The 15,000-nt window shown below is 55.8% G+C and overlaps 1 protein-coding gene across 1 annotated transcript in view; it reads left to right on the top strand.

Moving 5' to 3' along the window:
* The window catches only part of bcl3 (BCL3 transcription coactivator), a 75,784-nt gene that overhangs the window by 8,049 nt on the left and 52,735 nt on the right, over positions 1-15,000 (top strand). Inside the window, exon 2 of the mRNA XM_087981025.1 lies at positions 7,059-7,242. Coding sequence (XP_087837151.1) covers positions 7,059-7,242 — 184 coding nt within the window. The remainder of the gene's footprint in view (positions 1-7,058; positions 7,243-15,000) is intronic.

Raw genomic sequence — 15,000 nt, 5'->3', positions numbered from 1 at the left:
TGACCCTCCGACAGTGCGGCACTCCCTCAGCACTGACCCTCTGACAGTGCCCACTCCCTCAGCAGTGACCCTCCGACAGTGTGGCACTCCCTCAGCACTGATCTTCTGACAGTGCGGCACTCCCTCAGCACCGACCCTCTGACAGTGCAGCACTCCCTCAGCACTGACCCTCCGACAGTGCAGCACTCCCTCAGCACTGACCCTCTGACAGTGCGGCGCTCCTTCAGCACTGACCCTCCAACAGTGCCCACTCCCTCAGCACTGACCCTCCGACAGTGCCCACTCCCTCAGCACTGACCCTCCGACAGTGCGGCGATCCCTCAGCACTGACCCTCCGACAGTGCAGCACTCCCTCAGCACTGACCCTCCGACAGTGCCCACTCCCTCAGCACTGACCCTCCGACAGTGCGGCGATCCCTCAGCACTGACGCCCTGACAGTGCGGCACTCCGTCAGCACTGACCCTCCGACAGTGCAGACTCCCTCAGCACTGACCCTCCAACAGTGCCCACTCCCTCAGCACTGACCCTCCGACAGTGCGGCGATCCCTCAGCACTGACGCCCTGACAGTGCGGCACTCCGTCAGCACTGACCCTCCGACAGTGTGGCACTCCCTCAGCACTGACCCTCCGACAGTACGGCACTCCCTCAGCACTCACCCTCTGATAGTACCCGCTCCTTCAGCACTTATCCCCCACCCCCGACAGTGCGGCACTCCCTCAGAACTGACCCTCCGACAGTGCGGCACTCCCTCAGCACTGACCCTCTGACAGTGCCCACTCCCTCAGCAGTGACCCTCCGACAGTGTGGCACTCCCTCAGCACTGATCTTCTGACAGTGCGGCACTCCCTCAGCACTGACCCTCCGACAGTGCGGCACTCCCTCAGCACTCCCCCTCTGACAGTGCCCACTCCCTCAGCACTGACCCTCTGACAGTGCCCACTCCCTCAGCACTGACCCTCCGACAGTGCGGCACTCCCTCAGCACTGACCCTCCGACAGTGCGGCACTCCCTCAGCACTGACCCTCCAACAGTGCCCACTCCCTCAGCACTGACCCTCCGACAGTGCGGCACTCCCTCAGCACTGACCCTCCGACAGTACGGCACTCCCTCAGCACTCACCCTCTGATAGTACCCGCTCCTTCAGCACTTATCCCCCCACCCCCGACAGTGCGGCACTCCCTCAGCACTGACCCTCCGACAGTGCGGCACTCCCTCAGCACTGACCCTCTGACAGTGCCCACTCCCTCAGCAGTGACCCTCCGACAGTGCGGCACTCCCTCAGCACTGACCTTCCGACAGTGCGGCACTCCCTCAGCACTGACCTTCCGACAGTGCGGCACTCCCTCAGCACTGACCTTCTGACAGTGCGGCACTCCCTCAGCACTGACCCTCCGACAGTGCGGCACTCCCTCAGCACTGACCCTCCGACAGTGCGGCACTCCCTCAGCACTGACCCTCCGACAGTGCGGCACTCCCTCAGCACTGACCCTCTGACAGTGCCCACTCCCTCAGCACTGACCCTCTGACAGTGCCCACTCCCTCAGCACTGACCCTCCGACAGTGCGGCACTCCCTCAGCACTGACCCTCCGACAGTGCGGCACTCCCTCAGCACTGACCCTCCGAAAGTGCCCACTCCCTCAGCACTGACCCTCCGACAGTGCGGCACTCCCTCAGCACTGACCCTCCGACAGTGCGGCACTCCCTCAGCACTGACTCTCCGACAGTGCGGCACTCCCTCAGCACTGACCCTCTGACAGTGCCCACTCCCTCAGCACTGACCCTCTGACAGTGCCCACTCCCTCAGCACTGACCCTCCGACAGTGCCTGCTCCATCAGCCAGTGTTTCGTGTGTTGGCCGTGCCCTCAGAAATGTCTGCCTCGGAGCTGGGGGAGTGGGAAGGGTGAATGCCCGTGTCTGAAAAGTGGCAGAGCTTTGTGTGTGTCTGTTCTAGTGCGGCTGGCAGTGTAGTCCCTGAGCCGGGTGCGTTACCCTCGTAGCTGGGAGAGTGATGGGTGATGCTGTACGAGTCACGTTTCTGCTAATTGCAGTTTCTACACAGACAGACACGTGAAATCTCAGTGGGGGTTTTCCAGTGTACTGCGGCTGAGTTCCCCAAAATCTGAGACCCCTTGTTACTGTTCGACAATGCACTACCAGACAGTGCAGGCCCAGCACTGTCAACATCTCTACGCTTTCCAAATTCCCCTTGCGTTTGCTGAGTTAGTTTACTGCACATATCTGTTCTCACATCAACTGGGGTAGTCAGCGTTCAACAAGATAGGGTGACAAACAGTGCATAATCTCTCTCCACTGTTCCCCTCCACACCCCCCCCCCCACCAAACACTCCCAGGGACAAGGACAGCACAGGGTTAGATACAGAGTAAAGCTCCCTCTACACTGTCCCCCCCCACCAAACACTCCCAGGGACAAGGACAGCACGAGGTTAGATACAGAGTAAAGCTCCCTCTACACTGTTCCCCCATCAAACACTCCCAGGGACAAGGACAGCACGAGGTTAGATACAGAGTAAAGCTCCCTCTATACTGTCCCCCATCAAACACTCCCAGGGACAGGGACAACACGGGGTTAGATACAGAGTACAGCTTCCTCTACACTGTCCCCCCATCAAACACTCCCAGGAACAAGGACAGCACGGGGTTAGATACAAAGTAAAGCTCCCTCTACACTGTCCCCATCAAACACTCCCAGGGACAGGGACAGCACGGGGTTAGATACAGAGTAAAGCTCCCTCTACAATGTCCCCATCAAACACTCCCAGGGACAGGGATAGCACGGGGTTAGATACAGAGTAAAGCTCTCTCTACCCTGTCCCCCCATCAAACACTCCCAAGGACAGGGACAGCACAGGGTCAGATACAGTGTAAAGCTCCCTCTACACTGTCCCCCCATCCCAGGACCAAGACGGCATGTGGTTAGATACAGAGTAAAGCTCCCTCTACACTGCCCTCCCATCCCAGTGACAGGGATAGCACGGGGTTAGATAGAGACACCGGGGGAGATCGCTGGCAGGTGGCTGGGGAGAGTTGCAGTTTAACTCCTTGCTCTCTCTCTCTCTCTCTCTCCCCCCCCGCTCCCCTTTACCACACTTGGTCATCACTTCTGAGAAACTGCCTGATCGTTTGTAGGTAAACACTCAAATTTGACAGGCACCGTTCTGAGGCTGTGGTGACATATGCAAATCGAAGTTAAACACATCTTCCCTTGGTGCCTTCAACAAACTGATGCTGATAATTGGGAACTCAGTCACGGCTGACTGAATGCAATACTCCAGGAAATTCTTATCAACAGATGAGATTTCAGTCACATTGTGCATCTCGCTTCTCATTTGAGATCAGTCCAGCGCACTCTCCAAACAGCGCTGTCCCCAAACCCAATTTCCCACCCACCCCAGGTATTTCGGATTGCCACGCATTGTCGATTTTGACTTGTCTCCCCATATCTCTCCTCTCAAGCCGAACCCTCCCTTTTCATTGGTTCGACACCCCCTTTGCTCATCCACTGTTTGGCTCTCGCCAGCCCCTCAAATCCCTCAAAACCTCAAGAAGCTCGACACCATCCAGGGGCAAAGCAGCCCCGGCTGGATTAGCCCCACACCCACAAACATCCCCTCCCTCCCCCCCACCGACACTCAGTAACATCAGTGTGTACCATCCCCTCCCTCCCCCCCACCGACGCTCAGTAACAGCAGTGTGTACCATCCCCACCCTCCCCCCCCCCACCAACCCTCAATAACAGCAGTGTGTACCATCCCCTCCCTTCCCCCCACCGACGCTCAGTAACAGCAGTGTGTACCATCCCCTCCCCCCCCCACCGACGCTCAGTAACAGCAGTGTGTACCATCCCCTCCCCCCCCCCACCGACGCTCAGTAACAGCAGTGTGTACCATCCCCTCCCCCACCCCACCGACGCTCAGTAACAGCAGTGTGTACCATCCCCCCCCCCCCACCGACCCTCAGTAACAGCAGTGTGTACCATCCCCCCCCCCACCTACCCTCAGTAACAGCAGTGTGTACCATCCCCTCCCTCCCCCACCGACCCTCAGTAACAGCAGTGTGTACCGTCCCCTCCCTCCCCCCCCACCGACCCTCAGTAACAGCAGTGTGTACCATCCCCTCCCTCACCCCCACCGACCCTCAGTAACAGCAGTGTGTACCATCCCCTCCCCCCCCCCCCACCGACGCTCAGTAACAGCAGTGTGTACCATCCCCCCCCTACCCCCACCGACCCTCAGTAACAGCAGTGTGTACCATCCCCTCCCCCCCCCCACCGACGCTCAGTAACAGCAGTGTGTACCATCCCCCCCCCCTCCCACCGACCCTCAGTAACAGCAGTGTGTACCATCCCCTCCCTCCCCCACCGACCCTCAGTAACAGCAGTGTGTACCAGCTACAAGATGTGCTGCAGAAACTCACCAAAGACCCTCAGGCAGCACCTTCCAAACCCATGGCCACTTCCATCTCGAAGGACAAGGGGCAGCAGGTACATGGGAACACCCCCCCACCCCCCGCCGCAAGTTCTCCTCCGATCCCCTCCCCATCCCGACTTGGAAATATATTGGCCGTCCCTTCCTGGGTCAGAATCCTGGAATTCCCTCCCTCAGGGACATTGTGGATGCAGTAAAGTTATGCCCAAATATTGAAACAGTGAAACTAGGGCCAGAAAAGATCATTCTTCCCATCAATCCCACCCCACCGGATCAATTGGATCATGGCTGACCCTCCAACTCAGTTCCCCCATCCCCTTTCCCCCGCCCCCACCAAACAACCCTCCTTCGATTCCCCGGAACTGTCTCTGCACGCCTTCTGGAAGACATCCAATTTTTCAGGGCTCCCCCTCTCTCTGGGCGAGATCATCCCACCTCATCTCAGCAACCATTAGACCTCGGGCCCCCCACCAGCCCTAGACTCCCCCTCCTTCCCCCCCCCCCCCACCTCCGGTCATTGGGAGCTTCCCACTGGTATTGTCTCTGGTGGAATTTTGTATGAGGTGCCCACTCCCCCCTCATTCTCCTGAGCTCCGGTGGATGTATTCCGTAACCGATCTGATTTCGCGTCGTCCGCCAGTCCCGGGTATTCAGTCTGGGGAAACACTTCGACGCCCTCCCCTCGTCAGAACATCCCTCCCTCCCTCAGATACGGGGACACCCCCCCCCCCAGCAAACCGTACGGACAGCAGTCCGAGGGGGGCGGTCTCACTAATGACCGCTTTGGTCGATGATGTCCATGTTGCACGGCAGAGGCTGTGTGTGGCAATCCCAGCCTTTCTGCTGGCTGGTCAAATCAACACCCATTGAAGTCACACTCAGGTGTGCAAAACCTTTATCACAGCATTCAATCCCCACCCCACCCCACCCCACCCCAAATTCCACCATTTGGCATTCAGGACTGCTCCTGCCCTTTCCATAAATTCTCCATTAACCTGTCTAGACTTCACTGGATCTCACGCAGACTCCTTCCAGTATTGTAATGCTGTATTGTAATGCTGTATTGTAATGCTGTATTGTAATGCTGTATTGTAATGCTGTATTGTAATGCTGTGTTGCAATGCTGTATTGTAATGCTGTATTGTAATGCTGTGTTGTAATGCTGTGTTGTAATGCTGTGTTGTAATGCTGTATTGTAATGCTGTATTGTAATGCTGTATGAAACCAATGCGATTTTGAGGCAGTGCCTGTTAGTTTTATCTTGTGAGAGACTGGGTTGAGATAGATTTCTTCGGAGCACTGACTGACGTTGTTTGAGGTTTAAGAGATTTGTCACTGTTTACAGACTGAGGTAGTTTATTCATCATCGAAACTAAAACCCCATCAAACACTCCCAGTACAGGACAGCACGGGGATAGATACAGAGTACAGCTCCCTCTACACTGCCCCCCCATCAAACACTCTCAGGACAGGGACAGCACGGGAATAGATACAGAGTAAAACTCACTCTACACTGTCCCCCCATCAAACACTCCCAGGGACAGGGACAGCACGGGGTTAGATACAGAGTAAAGCTCCCTCTACACTGTCCCCCCATCAAACACTCCCAGGGACAGGGACAGCACGGGGTTAGATACAGAGTAAAGCTCCATCTACACTGTCCCCCATCAAACACTCCCAGGGACAGGGACAGCACGGGGTTAGATACAGAGTAAAGCTCCCTCTACACTGTCCCCCCATCAAACACTCCCAGGGACAGGAACAGCACGGGGATAGATACAGAGTAAAGCTCCCTCTACACTGTCCCCCATCAAACACTCCCAGGGCAGGGACAGCACTGGATTAGATACAGAGTAAAGCTCTCTCTACACTGTCCCCCCATCAAACACTCCCAGGGACAGGGACAGCACGGGGTTAGATACAGAGTAAAGCTCTCTCTACACTGTCCCCCATCAAACACTCCCAGGGACAGGGACAGCACGGGGATAGATACAGTGTAAAGCTCCCTCTACACTGTCCCCCCATCAAACACTCCCAGGACAGGGACAGCACGGGGTTAGATACAGAGTAAAGCTCTCTCTACACTGTGCCCCCATCACACACTCCCAGGGACAGGGGCAGCACGGGGTTAGATACAGAGTAAAGCTCTCTCTACACTGTCCCCTCCATCAAACACTCCCAGGGACAGGGGCAGCACGGGGTTAGATACAGAGTAAAGCTCTCTCTACACTGTCCCCTCCATCAAACACTCCCAGGGACAGGGACAGCACGGGGTTAGATACAGAGTAAAGCTCCCTCTACACTGTTCCCACCATCCCAGGACAGGGGGTGAGATACAGAGTAAAGCAACCTCTACACTGTCGGGTATTGGGGTTTCAATATCAAGCCAGGAGATGTAAGGGAGAGGTTTGCATTCCTGTAGCACCTCAGGACTGACAAAACACTGTCGCCAGCTCCCCTTCGTCATCCCTCATGGGGTGGGGGGCAAGTGAGCGGGTGAGGGTTTGGGTTTGACATCTCCACCCCACCGCCTCACCTCGGGATGGGGGGAGGAGGTCCTCCCTCGGGTTGCTGACCTTCTGCTTTTCTCCCACCCAACCCCACTCCAGGCGTGAGCCAGCCCTGCCTGCCGCACTCAGCGTTCCCAGTGTGCCCCGTGCCGACACACCCCGTGACCCTCGGAGGCGTCCCCCGGGAATTCCGGCCTGGGCCCTGCCACCTCGCCCGCTCGCAGGAGGAGCTGCTGGCCTCCGACATCGCCATGGCAACCAGGCAGGATGAAGACGGTGACACGTGAGTCAGGGCCTCCCTCCTTCTCTCTTGGGGTTTCAGGGGTAAGGGGGGGGGGTGGTGGCACGTCTTGGCTGCTCTCTCTCTTGACGGGTGGGCCAGGGAGGGGCGGTTGGAGGGGCCGATCGCCCACACAACACTCTCCAAATGACAGCCTGGCGCCTAGGCCCTGTGCTGGATTTGAGGCCTACTTCGAAAGAGTGTGTAAACAGGCCCTTCGGCCCAACAAGTCCTACCGAACCCCCTGAACAGTAACCTGCCCAGACCCCTTACTCTACATTAACCCCTGACTGAGGCATCCTAACCTGCACATCCCTGGACACTATGGGACACTATCCCATGGCCAATCCACCCTAACCTGCACATCCCTGGGCACTATGGGACAATTTCCCATGGCCAATCCACCCTAACCTGCACATCCCTGGGCACTATGGGACAATTTCCCATGGCCAATCCACCCTAACCTACACATCCCTGGGCACTATGGGACAATTTCCCATGGCCAATCCACCCTAACCTGCACATCCCTGGGCACTATGGGACAATTTCCCATGGCCAATCCACCCTAACCTGCACATCCCTGGGCACTATGGGACAATTTCCCATGGCCAATCCACCCTAACCTGCACATCCCTGGGCACTATGGGACACTATCCCAAGGCCAATCCACCCTGACCTGCACATTTTTGGACTGTGGTAGGAAACCGGAGCACCCGGAGGAAATCCACGCAGACACGGGGAGAACGTGCAAACTCCACACAGACAGTCACCCGAGGGTGGGATCGAACCCAGGTCCCTGGAGCCGTGAGGCAGCAGTGCTAATCACTGAGTCACCGTGGCCCCCAAACACTGGAAGAATGCTGCCAGGATGGTTGCTGTTCAATAATTCCTCACAGAGAAAGTGGGAGAAGCGTGTGAAACCCCATATGTGTTTCATTATACACTCATGGGGTGTGGGTGTCACTGCCTGGGCCCAGTATTCATTTCCCCATCCCTAGTTGCCCCCCCTTCAGAATGTGGGGGGTCATTGAACCCATGTGCTGTGGGTTAGAGTCATAGAGATGTACAGCACGGAAACAGACCCTTCGGTCCAACCCGTCCATGCTGACCCAGATATCCCAACCCAATCTAGTCCCACCTGCCAGCACCCGGCCCATGTCCCTCCAAACCCTTCCTATTCATATACCCATCCAGATGCCTCTTAAATGTTGCAATTGTACCAGCCTCCACCACATCCTCTGGCAGCTCATTCCATACACGTACCACCCTCTGGGTGAAAAAGTTGCCCCTCAGGTCCCTTTTATATCTTTTCCCTCTCACCCTAAACCTATGCCCCTCTAGTTCTGGACTCCCCCACCCCAGGGAAAAGACCTTGTCTATTTATCCTATCCATGCCCCTCATGATTTTATAAACCTCTATAAGGTCACCCCTCAGCCACCGATGCTCCAGGGAAAACAGCCCCAGCCTGTTCAGCCCCTCCCAGTAGCTCAAACCCTCCAACCCTGGCAACATCCTTGTAAATCTTTTCTGAACCCTTTCAAGTTTCACAACATCTTTCTGATAGGAAGGACACCAGAATTACACACAATATTCCAACAGTGGAAACTCTCAGAGAGAGAGTGGGGAGGGTAACAAAGGTGAGAGAGGGGCACAGATGTAGAGAGACAGATAAATTGAGAGATGGAGAGAGAAATGGAGAGATGAATGAAAGGGATGGCAGACTGAGTAACAAGATGTTTGTTTGCACTGTGTACAGACACTGTCCGGTGTACAGACACTATCCGGTGTACAGAGAGTGTCTGGTGTACAGATACTGTCCGGTGTACAGAGAGTGTCCGGTGTACAGAGAGTGTCCGAGTACAGAGAGTGTCCGGAGTACAGAGAGTGTCCGGTGTACAGAGTGTGTCCGGTGTACAGAGTGTGTCCGGTGTACAGAGTGTGTCCGGAGTACAGAGAGTGTCCGGTGTACAGAGAGTGTCCGGTGTACAGAGTGTGTCCGGTGTACAGAGTGTGTCCGGTGTACAGAGTGTGTCCGGTGTACAGAGTGTGTCCGGAGTACAGAGTGTGTCCGGAGTACAGAGTGTGTCCGGTGTACAGAGTGTGTCCGGTGTACAGAGAGTGTCCGGTGTACAGAGTGTGTCCGGTGTACGGAGAGTGCCCGGTGTACAGAGAGTGTCCGGTGTACGGAGAGTGCCCGGTGTACAGACACTGTCCGGTGTACAGAGAGTGTCCGGTGTACAGAGAGTGTCCGGTGTACAGAGAGTGTCCGGTGTACAGAGTGTGTCCGGTGTACAGAGAGTGTCCGGTGTACAGAGAGTGTCCGGAGTACAGAGAGTGTCCGGTGTACGGAGAGTGTCCGGTGTACGGAGAGTGTCCGGTGTACGGAGAGTGCCCGGTGTACAGACAGTGCCCGGTGTACAGACAGTGCCCGGTGTACAGCGTGTGTCCGGTGTACAGAGAGTGTCCGGTGTACAGAGAGTGTCCGGAGTACAGAGAGTGTCCGGTGTACAGAGAGTGTCCGGAGTACAGAGAGTGTCCGGTGTACAGAGAGTGTCCGGTGTACAGAGAGTGTCCGGAGTACAGAGAGTGTCCGGTGTACAGAGAGTGTCCGGTGTACAGACAGTGTCCGGAGTACAGAGAGTGTCCGGTGTACAGAGAGTGTCCGGAGTACAGAGAGTGTCCGGTGTACAGAGAGTGTCCGGAGTACAGAGAGTGTCCGGTGTACAGAGAGTGTCCGGTGTACAGAGAGTGTCCGGTGTACAGACAGTGTCCGGAGTACAGAGAGTGTCCGGTGTACAGAGAGTGTCCGGAGTACAGAGAGTGTCCGGTGTACAGAGAGTGTCCGGAGTACAGAGAGTGTCCGGTGTACAGAGAGTGTCCGGAGTACAGAGAGTGTCCGGTGTACAGAGAGTGTCCGGAGTACAGAGAGTGTCCGGTGTACAGAGAGTGTCCGGAGTACAGAGAGTGTCCGGTGTACAGAGAGTGTCCGGAGTACAGAGAGTGTCCGGTGTACAGAGAGTGTCCGGAGTACAGAGAGTGTCCGGTGTACAGAGAGTGTCCGGTGCACAGAGAGTGTCCGGTGTACAGAGAGTGTCCGGTGTACAGAGAGTGTCCGGTGTACAGAGAGTGTCCGGAGTACAGAGAGTGTCCGGTGCACAGAGAGTGTCCGGTGTACAGAGAGTGTCCGGTGTACAGAGAGTGTCCGGTGTACAGAGAGTGTCCGGAGTACAGAGAGTGTCCGGTGTACAGAGAGTGTCCGGTGTACAGAGAGTGTCCGGTGTACAGAGAGTGTCCGGAGTACAGAGAGTGTCCGGTGTACAGAGAGTGTCCGGAGTACAGAGAGTGTCCGGAGTACAGAGAGTGTCCGGTGTACAGAGAGTGTCCGGTGTACGGAGAGTGTCCGGTGTACAGAGTGTGTCCGGTGTACAGAGAGTGTCCGGAGTACAGAGTGTGTCCGGTGTACGGAGAGTGTCCGGTGTACAGAGTGTGTCCGGTGCACAGAGAGTGTCCGGTGTACAGAGTGTGTCCGGTGCACAGAGAGTGTCCGGTGTACAGACAGTGCCCGGTGTACAGACAGTGCCCGGTGTACAGAGAGTGCCCGGTGTACAGACAGTGCCCGGTGTACAGACAGTGCCCGGTGTACAGAGAGTGTCCGGTGCACAGACAGTGTCCGGTGCACAGACAGTGCCCGCTGTACAGCGTGTGTCCGGTGTACAGCGTGTGTCCGGTGTACAGAGAGTGTCCGGTGTACAGAGAGTGTCCGGTGTACAGAGTGTGTCCAGTGTACAGAGTGTGTCCAGTGTACAGAGTGTGCCCGGTGTACAGACACTGTCCGGTGTACAGACAGTGCCCAGTGTACAGACAGTGCCCGGTGCACAGACACTGTCCGGTGTACAGACACTGTCCGGTGTACAGACACTGTCCGGTGTACAGAGAGTGTCCGGTGTACAGAGAGTGTCCGGTGTACAGAGTGTGTCCGGTGTACAGAGAGTGTCCGGTGTACAGACACTGTCCGGTGTACAGAGTGTGTCCGGTGTACAGAGTGTGTCCGGTGTACAGAGTGTGTCCGGTGTACAGAGTGTGTCCGGTGTACAGAGAGTGTCCGGTGTACAGACACTGTCCGGTGTACAGAGAGTGTCCGGTGTACAGAGTGTGTCCGGTGTACAGAGAGTGTCCGGTGTACAGAGAGTGTCCGGTGTACAGAGAGTGTCCGGAGTACAGAGAGTGTCCGGTGTACGGAGAGTGTCCGGTGTACGGAGAGTGCCCGGTGTACAGACAGTGCCCGGTGTACAGACAGTGCCCGGTGTACAGAGAGTGTCCGGTGCACAGACAGTGTCCGGTGCACAGACAGTGTCCGGTGCACAGACAGTGTCCGGTGTACAGCGTGTGTCCGGTGTACAGCGTGTGTCCGGTGTACAGCGTGTGTCCGGTGTACAGCGTGTGTCCGGTGTACAGAGAGTGTCCGGTGTACAGAGAGTGTCCGGTGTACAGAGTGTGTCCAGTGTACAGAGTGTGTCCAGTGTACAGAGTGTGCCCGGTGTACAGAGAGTGTCCGGTGTACAGAGAGTGTCCGGTGTACAGAGTGTGTCCGGTGTACAGAGAGTGTCCGGTGTACAGAGAGTGTCCGGTGTACAGAGAGTGTCCGGTGTACAGAGTGTGTCCGGTGTACAGAGAGTGTCCGGCGTACAGACACTGTCCGGTGTACAGAGTGTGTCCGGTGTACAGAGAGTGTCCGGTGTACAGAGTGTGTCCGGTGTACAGAGAGTGTCCGGTGTACAGACACTGTCCGGTGTACAGAGTGTGTCCGGTGTACAGAGAGTGTCCGGTGCACAGACACTGTCCGGTGTACAGACACTGTCCGGTGTACAGAGAGTGTCCGGTGTACAGAGTGTGTCCGGTGTACAGAGTGTGTCCGGTGTACAGAGAGTGTCCGGTGTACAGAGAGTGTCCGGTGTACAGAGAGTGTCCGGTGCACAGACACTGTCCGGTGTACAGACAGTGCCCAGTGTACAGACACTGTCCGGTGCACAGACACTGTCCGGTGTACAGACACTGTCCGGTGTACAGAGTGTGTCCGGTGTACAGAGTGTGTCCGGTGTACAGAGTGTGTCCGGTGTACAGAGTGTGTCCGGTGTACAGAGTGTGTCCGGTGTACAGAGTGTGTCCGGTGTACAGAGAGTGTCCGGTGTACAGACACTGTCCGGTGTACAGAGTGTGTCCGGTGTACAGAGAGTGTCCGGTGCACAGACACTGTCCGGTGTACAGACACTGTCCGGTGTACAGAGTGTGTCTGGTGTACAGAGTGTGTCCGGTGTACAGAGAGTGTCCGGTGTACAGAGTGTGTCCGGTGTACAGAGTGTGTCCGGTGTACAGAGTGTGTCCGGTGCACAGAGAGTGTCCGGTGCACAGAGAGTGTCCGGTGTACAGAGAGTGTCCAGTGTACAGAGTGTGTCCGGTGTACAGAGAGTGTCCGGTGTACAGAGTGTGTCCGGTGTACAGACACTGTCCGGTGTACAGAGAGTGTCCGGTGCACAGAGAGTGTCCGGTGCACAGAGAGTGTCCGGTGCACAGAGAGTGTCCGGTGTACAGAGTGTGTCCGGTGTACAGAGAGTGTCCGGTGCACAGAGAGTGTCCGGTGCACAGAGAGTGTCCAGTGTACAGAGTGTGTCCGGTGTACAGAGAGTGTCCGGTGTACAGAGTGTGTCCGGTGTACAGAGAGTGTCCGGTGCACAGAGAGTGTCCGGTGCACAGAGAGTGTCCGGTGCACAGAGAGTGTCCGGTGCACAGAGAGTGTCCGGTGTACAGAGTGTGTCCGGTGTACAGAGTGTGTCCGGTGTACAGAGTGTGTCCGGTGTACAGAGAGTGTCCGGTGTACAGAGAGTGTCCGGTGTACAGAGAGTGTCCGGTGTACAGAGTGTGTCCGGTGTACAGAGAGTGTCCGGTGTACAGAGAGTGTCCGGTGTACAGAGAGTGTCCGGTGTACAGAGAGTGTCCGGTGTACAGAGAGTGTCCGGTGTACAGAGTGTGTCCGGTGTACAGAGAGTGTCCGGTGCACAGAGAGTGTCCGGTGCACAGAGAGTGTCCGGTGCACAGAGAGTGTCCGGTGTACAGAGTGTGTCCGGTGTACAGAGTGTGTCCGGTGCACAGAGTGTGTCCGGTGCACAGAGAGTGTCCGGTGCACAGAGAGTGTCCGGTGCACAGAGAGTGTCCGGTGCACAGAGAGTGTCCGGTGCACAGAGAGTGTCCGGTGCACAGAGAGTGTCCGGTGCACAGAGAGTGTCCGGTGCACAGAGAGTGTCCGGTGTACAGACACTGTCCAGTGTACAGAGTGTGTCCGGTGTACAGACACTGTCCAGTGTACAGAGTGTGTCCGGTGTACAGAGAGTGCCCAGTGTACAGACAGTGCCCAGTGTACAGACAGTGCCCAGTGTACAGACACTGTCTAGTGTACAGACAGTGCCCAGTGTATAGAGAGTGTCCGGTGTACAGACACTGTCCAGTGTACAGAGTGTGTCCGGTGTACAGACACTGTCCAGTGTACAGACAGTGCCCAGTGTACAGACACTGTCTAGTGTACAGACAGTGCCCAGGGTACAGAGAGTGTCCGGTGTACAGACACTGTCCAGAGGATGGACAGTGTCCAGTGTACAGAGAGAGCCTATCATGCAGGCAATCCCATGGTGTTCAAATCTCAATATAATAGGGGTGGCACGGTGGCTCAGTGATTAGCACTGCTACCTCCCAGGGCCCCGGGTTCGATTCCAGCTTCGGACGACTGTCTGTGCGGAGTTTGCACATTCTCCCTGTGTCTGCGTGGGTTTCTTCCCACTGTCCAAAGGTGTACAGGTCAGGGTGAATTGGCCATGCTAAATTGTCCATATTATTAGGTGCATTAGTCAAAGGGAAAAGGGTCCGGGTGGGTTACTCTTTGGAAGGTCAGTGTGGACTGGTTGGGCCAAGTGGCCTGTTTCCACACTGTAGGGAATCTAATTTAACCACCATAATGTCCTTTCACTCCTTCACTTTGTCGAACCGAAATGTGAAGAGAGGGTGTTAGCATGACTCCAGTTTAGCTGTTGAAATGACAGGTTGCGATAAGGGAAGTGGAAATCAGTAATATTTCCCGTCTCCTTGTCGCTTCTGTATTCAAACCTTGAGCCGATAAAAAATGGGTGAAGTCATTGGTGTGAGATTGGAATGAAAGATTGATTGAGATGGTGTATGTGTGCAAGTGGGTGAGAGTGTGTGTGAGAGAGAGTGTGAATAAAGGTGAGGGGGTAAGTGAGAGGGCGAGTGACTGAGTATGTGTGTGTCTGTGTGTGTTTCAGTGTGAGTGGGCTTATGTCAGTGTCTGTGGGGTGTACAGAATTTGAGAGTGGCTCTATGTGCATTTGTGTATGTGTGTGGGTCTGCCTGTCTGTGTGTGCATTGGTATGTCAGTGTGTGGGTGTGTGTGAGAGTATGTGTCTCTGTGCGGGTGTGTGTGTGTGTGACAGAGAGTGTGTCTGGATATGTGAGTGTGTGTAAGTGAGTAAGTGTGTGTGTGTAAGTGATTAAGTGTGTGTGTGTGAGAGAGAGAGAATTTGTATGTGTGTTTGAGAGTATAAGTAAGTGTGTGTGTGTGTGCGTGTGCATGAGAGAGAGAGGGTGTATGCGTGAGTATGTGTGAGAGAGAGAAATTTTGTGTGTTTTGTGTGTGTTTGTGTGTGAGCGTGAGAACGTGTGTGTGAGCGTGTGTGCATCGAGGTGTGTGTGACGGA

Source organism: Chiloscyllium plagiosum, unplaced genomic scaffold, assembly GCF_037043375.1.
Source record: "Chiloscyllium plagiosum isolate Xiang-an unplaced genomic scaffold, Cpla_swu_hap1 HiC_scaffold_38, whole genome shotgun sequence".
NCBI classification, from domain to species: Eukaryota; Metazoa; Chordata; class Chondrichthyes; order Orectolobiformes; family Hemiscylliidae; genus Chiloscyllium; species Chiloscyllium plagiosum.
This window is presented reverse-complemented; position numbering and strand designations above follow the sequence as displayed.